The sequence below is a fragment of the Chlorocebus sabaeus genome, chromosome 20 (assembly GCF_047675955.1).
Source record: "Chlorocebus sabaeus isolate Y175 chromosome 20, mChlSab1.0.hap1, whole genome shotgun sequence".
Taxonomy (NCBI): Eukaryota; Metazoa; Chordata; class Mammalia; order Primates; family Cercopithecidae; genus Chlorocebus; species Chlorocebus sabaeus.
Genome location: NC_132923.1, coordinates 44,312,026 through 44,327,556, shown reverse-complemented (window position 1 = coordinate 44,327,556; position 15,531 = coordinate 44,312,026). Strand labels below are relative to the sequence as shown.

General features: G+C 36.8%; 1 protein-coding gene across 2 annotated transcripts in view; it reads left to right on the top strand.

The window, feature by feature from the left end:
• Positions 1-15,531, top strand: part of RPAP2 (RNA polymerase II associated protein 2) — an 89,068-nt gene that overhangs the window by 2,685 nt on the left and 70,852 nt on the right. For both annotated transcript variants that reach the window (XM_007977966.3, XM_007977967.3), the window contains exons 3-6: positions 74-188; positions 2,552-2,650; positions 2,861-2,926; positions 5,803-5,891. In XM_007977966.3, the coding sequence (XP_007976157.1) occupies positions 74-188; positions 2,552-2,650; positions 2,861-2,926; positions 5,803-5,891 (369 nt within the window). The remainder of the gene's footprint in view (positions 1-73; positions 189-2,551; positions 2,651-2,860; positions 2,927-5,802; positions 5,892-15,531) is intronic.

Sequence of the window (15,531 nt, the reverse complement as noted above, 5' to 3'; positions counted from 1 at the left end):
GTGTTGTATTTTAAAAAATGGAATATCGGACATGAAGCTTATAAGTAGATTAACTTTCTCTTTCAAATTTTAGGAAAGCAGAACTAGAAGCAGCTGTGAGAAAGAAGATTGAATTTGAAAGAAAAGCTCTACATATTGTTGAACAGCTTTTAGAAGAGAATATTACAGAAGAGTTCCTAATGGAGTGTGTATGTGTTAAGTTGACAAATTATTAGTTTTGTAGTATAACATCTTTAAATCTGTGCAACATGAAACTTCTTTGCATTATTAAAATATTTGAATTTGTTCTCAGTCATTAGATGCAGATAACAATCTATATAATTCATGCATTTTAAAATAAACAACTATCATGCATTCCTTGTATAATGACTTTAAAATGCACTAATGAAAAATAACAAGTACATAACAAGGTGATGACAGGTAATGTATATTTCAAAATTAATAAGAGTGGATTTCAGATATTCTCACCATAAAGGATAAATATGTGAGGTGATAGATATGTTAATTAGCCTGATTTGGTCAATATATACATGTGTTAAAACATCACATACTACCCCACAAATATATACAATTATTATTGTCAATTAAAAAGCAAAAAGAGGCCAGGCACAATGGTTCATGCCTATAATCCCAGCACTTTGGGAGGCCAAGGTGGTTGGATCACTTGAGGTCAGGAGTTTGGGACCAGCCTAGCCAACATGATGAAACCCCGTTTCTACTAAATACAAAATTAGGCAGGTGTGGCTCATGCCTGTAATCCCAGCTGCTCAGGAGGCTGAGGCATGAGAATCACTTGAACTCAGGAGGCAGAGGTTGCAGTGAGCTGAGATCACGCCACTGCACTCCAGGCTGGGCAACAAGAGCTAGAATCTGTCTCAAAACAAATAAATAAATAATAAATGGAAAAAAAGAAAAATGAGGATGGGGGAGAAAAAAAAAAAGAAAAAGCAAGTATATTTTGCCCTTAGTCATAGTTCTTTTAACCAGTCTGCTAATATCACTTGATTTTCTTCAGTTTGTTCTATGATTGCAATTCCAGTTTTCTATATTCTGTGTTGTATTATTTTAAGTAACAGAAGAATATTATTTTTGTCAATGTAATTTCATCAATTTTCATATTTCAAAAACCTGAAATACAGATCATTTATGACTTAACATAAAACAGGAGAATTAAATTCCACATTAAATTTTTTTTTTTTTTGAGATGGAATCTGTTGCCCAGTCTGGAGTGCAGTGGTGCAATCTCGGCTCTGCAAGCTCTGCCTCCCAGGTTCATGCCGTTCTCCTACCTCAGCCTCCCGAGTAGCTGGACCTACAGGAACCCGCCATCAGGCCCGGCTAATTTTTTTGTATTTTTGGTAGAGATGGGGTTTCACCGTGTTAGCCAGGATGGTCTCGATCTCCTGATCTCGTGATCCATCCGCCTCGGCCTCCCAGAGTGCTGGGCTTACAGGCGTGAGCCACCACACCCGGCCCACATTAAATTTTTTTAGGCCAAGCAGGATGGCTCATGCCCGTAATCCCAGCATTTTGGGAAGCCAAGGCAGTAGGATTGCTTGAGCCCAGGAGTTTGAGACCAGTCTGGACAACACAGTGAGACCCTATCTAAATAAAAATTTGAGAATAAAAAAATTTTTAAACAGCTTCACTACATTAAAATTTTGAATGGAAATTTCTTTTATATTCTCGTAATGCTTAAGAGGGCAAATGAAAACTCAAAGCTTCTATTACAAAAACACTTCTTAGTATAGTTCATAGATCTTTTTCTAAACAGGAATATGAACATGACAATTCATATTTTTATTGACACAGGTAACTGCATCAGTATCTGCATATATGATGACACCAGAAAAGACAAAAGCAAATATGCTTCGTTTGAAACATAAAACTTATATCACTCTCAATAAAAAGTATTTCAGTCCCTGTGAAAACAGAAAAATTTGTTAAAAGATCTCAAAGTTAACAAGAATCAAGATTATTTGAACATGAAGATGTCAAAGGAAACTATTTGATGTTAGCTTATAACCATCACCTCACCACTCTGTACAGATTTTTCAGAAGTGGGAAAATTTTGCACAGACTGTTCAGGAGTCACAATGACACTTTTGAAATACATTGTTGTTAAAGATTATGCTTTAAAAAATAGGTAAAATTATATTTTATTACTTTGTGATTTAGTTAATTTTTTAAATGTTTTTTTAAAAATAAAAGATACTGTTGTCATTTAGCTTGTGTATAGCTATAGCATCACTTCTTCCTCATGCCTCAGAATTATTTCACTTAACTATATAATCTACAAAGATGCAGAGACTACTGTGGCAGACTTTTTTTTAATAACAACTTTTTTTCGAATGCTTACTATATGTTGAGCACTTCTCTAAGTGATTTTGCTTTATTTTCTCCTCTAATTCTAACCTCTAACTTATCTAACTTATGAGGGAGGTACTATTGCTATCCCTGTGTTTTCAGATAAGATCGATGAGGCTTACAGAGCTGATAAATGAACTTTTCTATTAAACTAGGAGGAAATAACCCTCTCATTTCATTTTAGGGGAAGTTCATTACACCTGCTCACTACAGCGATGTCGTGGATGAACGTTCTATTGTCAAACTCTGTGGTTATCCTTTATGTCAGAAGAAGCTGGGAATTGTAAGTAACTAATTTTTTTTCTTAAGTATAGGCTTTTATTATTTTCATTTAGCAAAATACTTTGTTGTAAGAATAAGAAATGAAACCTAAGGTCATGAACTAAAGGCATGGATTGGCCAATGATATGATATGTAGATTACTTAATCTTGTAACATAAGTTTCATGTTTATTATTTGGATTCTTTTGTAAGCTGTACTATCTTTTCTTTAGGTACCAAAACAGAAATATAAAATTTCTACCAAGACCAATAAAGTCTATGATATTACTGAAAGAAAGGTGAGTTTAAAGGCTTTCATCGTGGCAATTAATTTTTTTTCTTTACTAACCACTATCCTAACAAGGAATGGCAATTAATTTTTGATGATATTAAATAGGATTCTAAAAGAAACTGTTTAAAATCTTACTGGTTAGAAAATAGTGGTGTTAAAATTTGGTTTTATTTGTAAATACTTCAGTCAAGGTATTAAAAATTGTTTTGCTTAAGCTTCAATTAAGACTTTAACATTTAAAAGTTAAAAGTGCATAGTGGCACAAATCTAGGCAAATAAATCATGGAACAGAATAGAGAGTCAGTAACAGACTAAACACATATGTAGACACTTGATATATGACAGCAGGAGTATTGTAGATCAGTAGAGAAAGGATGGATTTTTCAATAAATTATACTGGCACAATTAGTTATGCAAATAGAAAAAAATGAAAATTGATGCCTATCTCAGTCTGTATACACAGATCAATTTTAGGTAGATTAAAGACATAAATGTAAAAAGTAGATTCTTTTTGAAGACACTATGGGAGAGGCCAGGCATGGTGGCTCACACCTGTAATCCTAGCACTTTGGGAGGCCAAAGTGGGCAGATTACCTGAGCTCAAGGAGTTGGAGGCCAGCCTGGGCAATGGTGAAACCCTGTCTCTACAAAGTAAAGTACAAAAATAAGCCAAATGTGGTGGTACACACCTGTAGTCCCAGCTACTTAGGAAGCTGAGACACATGAATCGCTTGAACCTGGGAGGCAGAGGTTACAGTGAGCCAAGATCATGCCACTGCACTCCAGCCTGGACAACAGAGCGAGGCACTGTCTTCAAAAAAAAAAAAAAAGACAATAGGCCGGTGCCATGGCTCAAGCCTGTAATCCCAGCACTTTGGGAGGCTGAGGTGGGCGGATCATGAGGTCAGGAGATCGAGACCATCCTGGGTAATATGGTGAAACCCCATCTGTACTAAAAAATACAAAAAATTAGCCAGGCGTGGTGGCGGGCTCCTGTAGTCCCAGCTACTCAGGAGGCTGAGGCAGGACAATGGCATGAACCTGGGAGGCAGAGCTTGCAGTGAGCCGAGATCGCACCACTGCACTCCGGCCTGGGCGACAGAGCAAGACTCCATCTCAAAAAAAAAAAAAAGAAAGAAAAAAAAAAATATGGGAAGATATAAACTTGGGGTAGAGAGACTTTATAAAATAAGATGGAAAATTTTAGGCCAAAGAGGAGAAACTGATAAACATTTCTATATTAAAATGTTAAATTTTTGTTCATCAGAAGTTTCAAAAAAAAGAATGAAAAGAGAAGCCACAAAGCAGAATGTTATTATTTCATGTAACTGACCATAGAATCATATCTAGAATATATGATCTATAAGAAAAAGACACACAAACTAATAGAAAAATTTACACAAGGAACTTGAATGACTAATAAACATATGAAAAGATGCTCAATATTATCAGTAATCAGAGAAATAGCAAATAAAAGCACATTGAGTTATGTTTTCACAGCCCACAAAATGGCCAATATTAGGAAATCTTTTTGCAACTAGTGGGAATCAAAATTGGTGCAACCTTTTTGAGAAATGGTTTGGCACTTGTGAAGTCTTTGCACATTCTCTGTAATTAAGCCTTTCTATTCCTTGGTATAAACCCTAATAAAATTATTACACATGTGTACCAGCATGTATATATAAATGTTTATAGCTGGATAAACAATGTGGTATATACACACAATGGAATATTAGCCTTAAAAAAAGGAAAGAAATTCTGACACATGCTACAAGGTGGATGAACGTTGAAAATAATATGCTAAGTGAAATAAGCCAGCACAAAAGGGCAAATACTATATGCTTTCACTTACATGAGGTACCTAGAGAAGTCAAATTACTAGAGACAGAAAGTAGAATGATCATTAAGAGAGGTGGGAATGGGAAGTTAGTGTATAGGGTTTCAGTTTTGTAAGATGAAAAGAGTTCTAAAGATGAATGGTGGTAACAGTTACACAACAGTGTGAAGGCACTTAATGCCACTGTGCTGTACACTTAAAAATGGTTATGATGATAAATTTTATATGATGTATATTTTACCACAATTTTAAACATTTTTTAATTGCAAAAAAGGTTTATAGTAACATTGTAGTGATAGCAAAAAATTAAAAACAACTAAATTGTCTATAAATGGTAAAGTGTAATACACTAACACAATGGAATGTAGTACACAGTGAAAATTTATAAGCTACGACTACTTGAATGAATCTTAAAAACATAATTTTAAACAAAAGAAGTAGCAAGGTACGGTGGCTCACACCTATAATTCTAGCACTTTGGGAGGCCAGGGAGAGAAGATTGAGACCAGCCTGGGTAACAAATCGAGACCTCATCTCCACAAAAAAATAAAATAGCCGAGTGTGGTGGCACGCCTGTAGTCCAAGCTACTCAAGAGGCTGAGACTGGAGGATTGTTTGAGCCCACGAGTTTGAGGCTACAGTGAATCAGACCCTATCCCTAAAAAAAAAAAAAATTTAATAAGTGAATGAAGTAAGATAAGAATGTATAACAGTATTATTCCATTCAAAAAAATGTTTAAAAATAGGAAAAACTGAATATTTTTTAATAGGGATATGTACACAGGTGCTAAAACTGAAGGGAAATGAGGAAATGATTAACATCAAATTTATGATAGTGCTTACTTCTGGGGAACGTGGAGGGCAATGCAGTTGGGAAGGTACATAGAGGCCTTCAAAGGTTCAGTATGTTATGTCTTACTTTGGGTGGTAGATCTATAGGTTTCCATTTTATTCTTTGAACTATACATTTATGTTTTATACTCTCAACTGTATGTAGGTAATGTTTCACAATAAGAAAAAAACTGGATTTATAATGTTCTTTTCAGTCTTTTTGCAGCAATTTTTGTTATCAAGCATCTAAGTTTTTTGAAGCACAAATTCCCAAAACTCCAGTATGGGTTCGAGAAGAAGAGAGGTAATTTAAGTCATTGTGTATATACATTTGTTCATATATTCTATTCTAATAATTTGTTTCTGCTTTTTGAGATTAGCTGAGAGTAGGTCTAGTTTTCTGTAAAAAGTGACCATTTTATACACTTTAATTATGGGGAAATGGTTATATTTTAAGCATACCTATTAAGGATTTTACACTTAAAATCAGAAAATGCATACATACAAATGTTATTTGTTTGTTGTTTTAGCTTTAATTGCTAAATCAGAACTTTAACTCTGGTGCTCTGTGATGCTAGTTATGTCTGTGAATCCTGTTAATATGATAATCCTGGAGGAAGAATGTTAAATTTTTTCAGAAGTTACTGGGTCTTAGGATCCAAGTGAACTCTGCTGTGAGGAAGGTTAAAAAGTTCAGGTTCATTTACTCTTTATAAAAATCAATACACTATTTTATCAATTTAAAGACAGACAATTAAAAAGTAATTTTTTTTTTCTTTTTTTGTACAAAACGTTTATGGGCAATGCTGGAGTTTAGCCTCTTGGGAAATGATTTAAATACTTGCAATGTTTTACTAGGTGCTAAAGTCAAGAAAATTTTATTATTGAGGGTGAAATGGCATGATAATATAAAGGTAACAAGTTATTGTTACGGTAATTAAACTGCATTGCCTAGAAATTCCAATCAAAGGCTTAATGAGATAATGCCCAAAATAAATTCATGTTTGAAAGAGTGTATCATAACAACACTAGGCAGTGTTACTTATTGTAAAATAGGAACTATGCTAAATAAACTAATGGCCTAAACATAATGAGATGCAGGTTAACTAAAAAGCTCTGACTCAAAAAAAAAAAAAAGCCAAAAATCTTGAAGTCTTTTCTGATGCGTAAGGCGATATAACACCACTCTCAATTCAAATAACATCATTTATGCTGATGACAGAACGTGTGATGGCAGACACCGCTGCCTGCCAATCCAATCCTGTGTGGTTTAGGATATGGAAAATGTGACACTGTGTGGCCCTTGATAATTGGGTTAAACGTAATGAAGACTAAATTGTTCATCATTTCACCACCAGCCTGTCAGCCTTCTTGTTGGGAAAATAAAAGATTGGCATTGTTCAACATAACTGGGAAGCTAAGAGTATTTTTTACTTATTCTTTTTCTCCTTTCTTAGTATTTCTGTCACTAGAGCTGCCCATTACTTCCCCAGTCCTCTGAAAGCAACATATTTTATTCCCCACTGAAACCAGTGTTTCCTCAAGTTATCCTTAACTGTGCTTCCAAAGAGATTTTCTCTACATCTTAAATTTAACCCTTTGTGCCATCCTCATTATCTACCTCAACTGTTTCAAAACCATTTACCAAACTACCTTTCCTGCCATCTCTGTTTTCTTCAAGCATAGGTATTGGTACTTCCTTTAGCTAATTTAAAACAAGTCTTCCAGCCTGGTGTAGTGGTTCATGCCTGTAATCTCAACACTTTGGGAGGCCAAGGTGGGCGGATCACTTGAGCTTAGGAGTTTGAGACCAGCCTGGCCAATATGGTGATACCCTGTCTCTACTAAAAATACAAAATTTAATTGGGTGTGGTGGCGGGCATTTGTAATCCCAGCTACTCGGGAGGCTGAGGCAGGAGAATCACTTGAACCTGGGAGGTGGAGGTTGCAGTGAGCCAAGATCATATTGCTGAACTCTAGCCTGGGCCACAGAGTGAGACTCTCAAAAATTAAATAAATAAATAAAATGAAGTAAAACAGGTCTTCCTCTAACCTTTTCCTAAAATCTTACCGTCCTATATTCAGAATGCTCACTTTTCCCCAAAACTTAAAGCCCTTTCACTTTATATTTGCAGTTCTTGAAATTCTACCTTAGCTATATACCCTTCACTACCTCACTAAAAAAGAAAGATGAAAATGTCCTTTGTGCCGGGCATGGTGGCTCATGCCTGTAATCCCAGCACTTTGGGAGGCTGAGGCGGGCAGATCACGAGGTCAAGAGATCGAAACCATCCTGGCCAACATGGTGAAACCCGTCTCTACTAAAAATACAAAAATTAGCTGGGCTTGGTGACACGTGCCTGTAGTCCCAGCTACTCAGGAGGTTGAGGTAGGAGAATTGCTTGAACCTGGGAGGCAGAGGTTGCAGTGAGCTGAGATCCTGCCACTGCACTCCAGCCTGGTGACAGAGCAAGACTGTCTCAAAAAACAAAAACGAACAAAAAAAGCCTTTGTTTCCCTAATCTAAATGAATCAACTTAATTTACATTCAAATGTGCCGTAAGTGCTTAGTACCTGGCAGGCTACACACATACACATACACATATACAAGTATAAAACCCAGCCTGTGAATTTAACAATCACTGGATGGCAGAACATGAATTAAACACATTTGTGTTGACTTTAATGGGGACCTGGCCTATAAATGAGCAAGGTTAGGACATTGCATAATGAGAAACTGAGCAAAAGTGAGAAAATAAACTTGCGGGAATGGGTTGAGATATTGAACATTGGCTGACTTGAAATTTGGGAAACGAGAAGATAACCATAGATAGATAACAAAGGGCCAGACTGAGTGTGGTAAACCCTCAAGTACTGGGGAGCCATCAAATGTTTTTGAGCAGAATTTAATCTGATATTGGTGTACAAAATGAATTAAAGAAGAAAGAATCATAATTAAAGAGCTAAAAGGGTTCTTAGATTTAATCCAACCCGTTCATTAAGTGTATTTCTTAAACTAGTGATCTGTATGAGACCAGGATTCTATTTGTTGTATTCCACTTGATTAGAAGGAAACAGTGAATAATCTATATATATGCATCTGCCTCATTGTATAGCATAACTATAGCTCTTAATTATATATAACACTTGTCAGTGTATAACCGTATCAGTATCTTTTATATGTGGGTGCATTTGTGTTACCTTAATTTCCAAATTCTTAGGGGCAGGGATCATGTCCATGCTATTTAATTAATCCACTAGAGGTCACTGTTTTTTCAGAGACATCTTTTTACCTGTGCTAAGGATCAGAATTCTAGAATTTGATACTTTTAAAAGCTTGTCTGGCTATTGCACATTTAAGCTCTACAGAAATGTGATATTTTAAAGAAAGTCTGTTCACATGTGGTATGGGATACAATATCCTGAGCCAGTCTTCCTTTAGGGAGGAAAAAATTGCTTCTTGTAAATGGTGGCATGTAATATTTAATGCAGAGATATTTTTATTAGCTTACAGTGAGTCATGATAAATAATAAATTGCATCATAATAGTAATTTTAATAATCATAATTTTAAAATAATAATAAATTTTTATGGCCAGGCGTGGTGACTCAAGCCTGTAATTCTAGCACTTTGGGAGGCCGAGACTGGTGGATTACCTGAGGTCAGGAGTTCAAGATCAGCCTGGCCAACATGACAAAACCCCATCTCTACTAAAAATACAAAAATTAGACAGGAGAGCTGGAACACGCCTGTAGCTCCAGCTACTTGGGAGGCTGAGTAAGGAGAATCGCTTGAACCCGGGAGGCAGAGGTTGCATTGAGCCAAGATCACACCATTGCACTCCAGCCTGGGCGACAGAATGAGACTAAGAATAAATTGTTAAATTCACCCAAAAGATTAGATATCTTACTGCAATGACTTCCAAACTTTCGACCACTATAAGTGCGTTTTACATTATGATCTCATATATGCATATAACTAAAACTAAAACAAAACTTCTCTGAAACAATATTATCCTTACTACATGAAATGCCTCTGATATTTTCTACTCTGTTGCTTTTTTAAAACACTAGCAGCAACCTACTTAATTGATTGGTCCTGATCTGCAGTTTGAAGAGCACTGTTTTGTTGGATGTAGCTCAGGTTTTTGGTTGTTTTACCGTAGGAAACCCGCTTCTCAACACTAAGTCTCAGTTTCCTCATTTGTAAAAGGGAAAGGTTGCATTTAACTTCCGAGTTCCCTTTGGTTCTAATGATTTACAGTTCTAAGCCAATTGTGTCATTAGTCATTGCTACTGTAGAGAAAGTTTTCTACATAAGGAAATATTTATTAAAATGATGAAAATTAAAATTACCTGCTTAAGACTAGAGAAACTTATACTACCTTGTAGAAAGGTCTGTCTTAAGAATTTTGAATAAAGTTACTGACTTTAATAATTTGATCTCTTTAGTCTGTAAAAGTGAAGGCTGATAAAATATAGATCAAAGCTTTTAAATTATGAAGAAAAACCAGGGATGTTTTAGAGCATGTCCTGAACAATTTGAACTTGGCATCACTGAGGATGCCATGACCTTACACACCATTTGGAAACAGAATATTGAATTTGACCTAATTTGGTCTTTCTTACATTATTGTGAAAGCCAGTAAGTACAGGCATATCTTGGAGATATTGCAGGTTTGGTTCCAAATCACCACTATACTAAAGCAATAAAGCAATTGTGGATTTTGTTTCCCAGTGTCTGCAAAAGTTATGATTCCACTATACTGTAGTCTTTTAAATGTGCAGTAGCATTATATGTTTAAAAAATAATGTATATACCTTAATTTTAAAATATTTTATTGCTAAAAGATGCTACTGATCATCCGAGCCTTCAGCGAGTATTAGTCTTTTTGCTGGTGAGGGTCCTGTTTTGATGTGGATGGCCGCTGACTGATCAGGGTGGTGGTGCCTATAGGTTGGGGTAGCTGTGGCAATTTGTTGAAATAAGACACCAATGAAGTTTTCTGCATTGATCGACTTCCTTTCACTAAAGATTTCTCTGTAGCATTAGATGCTGTCTGATAGCATTTTGCCCACAGTAGAACATCTTTCAAAATTGGAGTCAGGCCAAGAGTGGTGACTCATGCCTGTAATCCTAACATGGTTGGGGGGCAAGGCAGGAGGATCCACTAGAAGCAAGACATTTGAGACCAGCCTGGGCAACACAGCAGGACCCATCTCTACAAAATGTTTAAAAAATAAAAAATTAGCTGGGTGTGGTGACACACAACTGTAGTCCTTGTAGCTACTTGGGATGCTGAGACTAGAAGATCACTTGAGCATAGGAATTCATGGTTGCAGTGAGTTAGATCAAACCACTGCACTCCAGCCTTGGCAACAGAGCAAGACGCTGTCTCAAAAACAAAAAAACAAAAAAAAAAAAGTTGAATTCAGTCCTCTCAAACTTTATTGCTGCTTATCAACTAAGTTTATGGAATATTCTAAATCTTGTGTTACCATTTCAACGATGTTGACATCACCTTCATCAGGAGTAGATTCCATCTCAAGAAACCACTTTCTTTGCCCATCCATAAGAAGCAGCTGCATATCCATTCAAGTTGGATTATGATATTGATGCAATTCAGTCACATCTTCAGGCTCCACTTCTAATTCTTATCTTGCTATTTCCATCATATCCATAGTGACTACCTCTACTGAAGTCTTGAACCACTCAAAGTCATCCATTAGGGTTAGAATCAGCTTCCAAACACCTGTTAATGTTGATATTTTGGCCGCCTCCTATGAATCCCAAATGTTCTTTTTTTTTTTTTTTTTTTTCCATTTTTTTCAGACAGAGTCTCACTCTGTCACCCAGGCTGGAGTGCAGTGGCACAATCTTGGCTAACTACAACCTCTGCCTCCCTAGTTCAGTGGCAAAATCTCAGCTCACTGCAACCTCTACCTCCCAGGCTCAAACGATTCTCATGCCTCAGCCTCCTGAGTAGCTGAGACCACAGGCATGCGCCACCACACCCGACTTATTTTTGCATTTTTAGTAGAGATGGGGTTTCGCCATGTTGGCCAGGCTGGTCTCAAACTCCTGGCCTCAAGTAATCCACCCACCTCGGCTTCCCAAAGTGTTGGGATTACGGGCATGAGCCACTGCGCCCAGCCCCAAATGTTCTTAATGACATCTAGAATGGTGAATCCTTTCCCCGAAGGATTTCTATTTACTTTGCCCGAATCCATCAGAGGAATCACTATGGCAACTATAGCCTTAGGAAACATATGTCTTAAGACTTGAAATTACTCTTTGACCGGTGGGCTACAGAATGAATATTATGTTAGCAGGCATGAAAACACTAATCTTGTACGTTTGCATCAGAGTTCTTGGGTGACTAGGTACATTGTTAATAATCAGTAATATTTGGAAAGGAATTTTTTTTTTTTTTTTTTTGAGCAGTAGGTTTCAACAGTTGGCTTAAAATATTCAGTAAGCCATGCTGTAAACAGATGTACTGTCATTTAGGGTTTGCTTTTCCATTATGGAGCACAAGCAGAGTAGATTTAGCATAAGTCTTAGGGGCCCTAGGATTTTCAGAATAATAAATAAGCCTTGGCTTCAACTCAAAGTTACCAGCTACATTAGCCCCTAACAAGAAAGTCATCCTGTCCTTTGAAGCATTGATGCCACATATTTACTTCTCCTCTATAGTTATGAAATCCCTAGATGGCATCTTCCTCCAATATAAGGCTGATTTGTCTACAGTGAAAATTTGTTTAGTGTAGCTATCTTCATCAGTGCTCCTAGCTAGATCTGCTGGATAACTTGCTGTACCTTCTACATCAGCACTTGTGGCTTCACCTTGCACTTTTATGTTATGGAGATGGCTTCTTTCCTTGAATCTCATGAACCAAACTTTGCTATCTTCTACCTTTTCTTCTGTAGCTTCCTCACCTCTCTCAGCCTTCACAGAATTGAGGAGAGTTAGAACCTTGCTCTGGATTAGGCTTTTGCTTAAGGGAATGTTGTAGCTGGTTTAACCTATCCAGACCACTAAAACTTTCTCTATACCAGCAATAAGGCTGTTTTGCTTTTTTGTGTTCACTGGACTAGCATTTTAAATTTCCTTTAAGAACTTTTCTTTCGCATTCACAACTTGTGTACTGGCAAAATAGGCCTAGCTTTTGGCCAGTCTCAGCTTTTGATATGCCTTCCTCACTAAGCTTAATCATTTCTAGCTTTTGATTTAAAGTGAGAGATGTGTGACTCTTCCTTTTACTTGAACACTCAGAGGCCATTGTAAGGGTTTTGTTGTTGTTGCTGCTATTGTTTTTTGAGGTTTTTTTTTTTTTTTTTGCATTTAGTAATGCGTTTTATTTATTCTAGGTTGCATATATTTTTACATTTTTAACACCTGTGCTATTGAAATGGATCTCACAACTGATAGAATCTTAGATTACAGCTGGACGCAGAGGCTCACACCAGTAATCCAGCACTTTGGGAGGCCAAGGCCGGTGGACCACTTGAGGTCAGGAGTTCAAGACCAGCCTGGCCAACATGGTGAAACCCCGTCTCTACTAAAAATACAAAAATTAGGTGGTGGCATGCACCTGTAATCCCAGCTACTTGGGAGGCTAAGGCAGGAGAATCGCTTGAGTCCAGGAGGTAGAGGTTGCAGTGAGCCGAGATGGTACCACTGCACTATAGCCTGAGCAACAGAGTGAGATTCCATCTCAATAAATTAAAAAAAAAAAGGGGGGGGGTGCTGGGTGTGGTGGCTCACACCTGTAATCCCAACCATTTGGGAGGCCAAGGCAGGTGGATCACCCGAGGTCAGGAGTTTGAGACCAGCCTGGCCAACATGGCAAAACCCCGTCTCTACTAAAAATACAAAAATTAGCTGGACATGGTGGCTCACGCCTGTAATCCCAGCTACTCGGGAGGCTGAGGTGCGAGAATCTCTTGAACTCGGAATGTGGAGGTTGCAGTGAACCGAGATCGTGCCACTGCACTCCAGCCTGGGTGAAGAGCGAAACTCCATCTCAAAATAATACATAGATAAATAAATAAAAATTAGCTTTTCAGAGAGACAGAGGTCTTATCTTGTTGCAGTCTCAAAAAAAAAAAAAAAATTTAAGGAAAAGCAGTATTCAATGTCAGTGAGTCTTCCATTGTAAAGTTACTAATTGGCCTGATTTCAATATTGTTGTGTCTCAAGGAAGAGGGAGGCCTGAGAAGAGGAAGAGAGATGGGTGAACAGCTGGTTGGTGGATCAGTCAGAACACACATATTTATCAATTAAGTTTGACATTTTATGTGGGCTTGATTCATGGTACCCCAAAGCAATTAAAACAGTAACATCAAAAATTACCATATATTGCTATAACACATAATAATGAAGTTTGAAATATGATGATTACCAAACTGTGACACAGAGAACACATTTTGTTGAAAAAATGGTGCTGATAGACTGGCAGACACAGTTACCACAAACATTCAATTTGTAAAAAATGCAATATCTGCAAAGCGCAATAAAGGAAAGCACAGTTAAACAAGGTGATTTTATAATACCAAAACCAAACAATATCCCTTAACATTTATAAGAATAGTATCTTTATATCACAGTAAGCTCACTATCTCATTGGTACAGATATTTAAATAAATTTCAGATTTAGACAAATTCACAAATTCCACCTCCATACTTTTATCAAGGTTTTGGAGTCAGAAAGGGCCTTGGAGGTTTTCTAGCTCCTCATCTTTAAAGTATGTAAAATATCTGGAGTATATCCGTAATGTCATGGAGACTAACAGTGGTTCTCACAAAATGTCTCTTGATACCCTGTTAGAGACAAAACATTGACCTAGAATGGTCTGGGTCGTGACGCACTATGATCCTTCTCATCTTGTGAGTTAGAAATTTTTTACCCACTTGGTGGCCAGAAACAGACCACACTGAGTTTTGATCCTCTGAGACAGTGTGCTCATATAGGTAATTATATAGTTGCAGTTATAAATCCTGTGTGGCTAAATGTAGGCTCTGATAAGCCTTTGAAGGTGAGAAGTCTCCTGAATTGTAACCTAAAATCTTAAATCTAAGGAAAGGAGGACAAATATTGAAAATCAAATTATGATTTTAAAGATCAAATTGGGGTGAATGGTTAATGCTGACAGAGCTAAAAGCGCCATCATCTGGTCCAGAGTAGGGGATTTCACACGTTGCTTCTTGGCAGTAAACAGTAGAATCTCAGAGGTGCGGAAGCCAAAAACCTCTGCAGAACAACTACAACCTCTTCCTGAACAGCCACCTCTGTTGCTTGATATGCAGAATAAAAGCTTTCTGAAACAGGGTTTAACATGTCTCAAAATAGATTTGACAAGTTCTCACCATACCTGCTGCTTCTGCTGGTTTATATATAACATACATACTCTAAGTGATATATATGCACGTATATATAAATATGTACATATATCCACTAAGTTCTTTGGCATAAGTTATTTCTAGTTTTAGATTTACTTTGCTAAAATGAAAACCAGTCATCTAATTTATACCTTAGTGAAAGTAAGATGAAAATGTTTATGAAGAAACAGCTTACAAGCGTTCTTTAACTAGAATGCTTATGTATTTTTGTTTTTTAAACTGAGCTTTCATAACTGTCTTCAGGACAACAAAAATTGTGGGAAGAGAATAGAAAATACTTAGCTGGAAGAGAAATGGCACTTTCTCTTCAAACAAAAGGAATTTGGATTTCATCTAAGAAAGGATAGAAAAGAAAGAGCAATGTAACTTGGTACTTCATTCTTTCTAAAACAACACATAACAAAAACAAACCGGAATTTTATATTGAATCTTTAGTTTATTTCAGTGTCAGGTACCATTCTTTATAAACTGAGGATCAGGGAAGGTATTTAAGGTTCCTTTAAGATAGTTAACATCTAGAAACAATGTTGAGTTTAGTTCT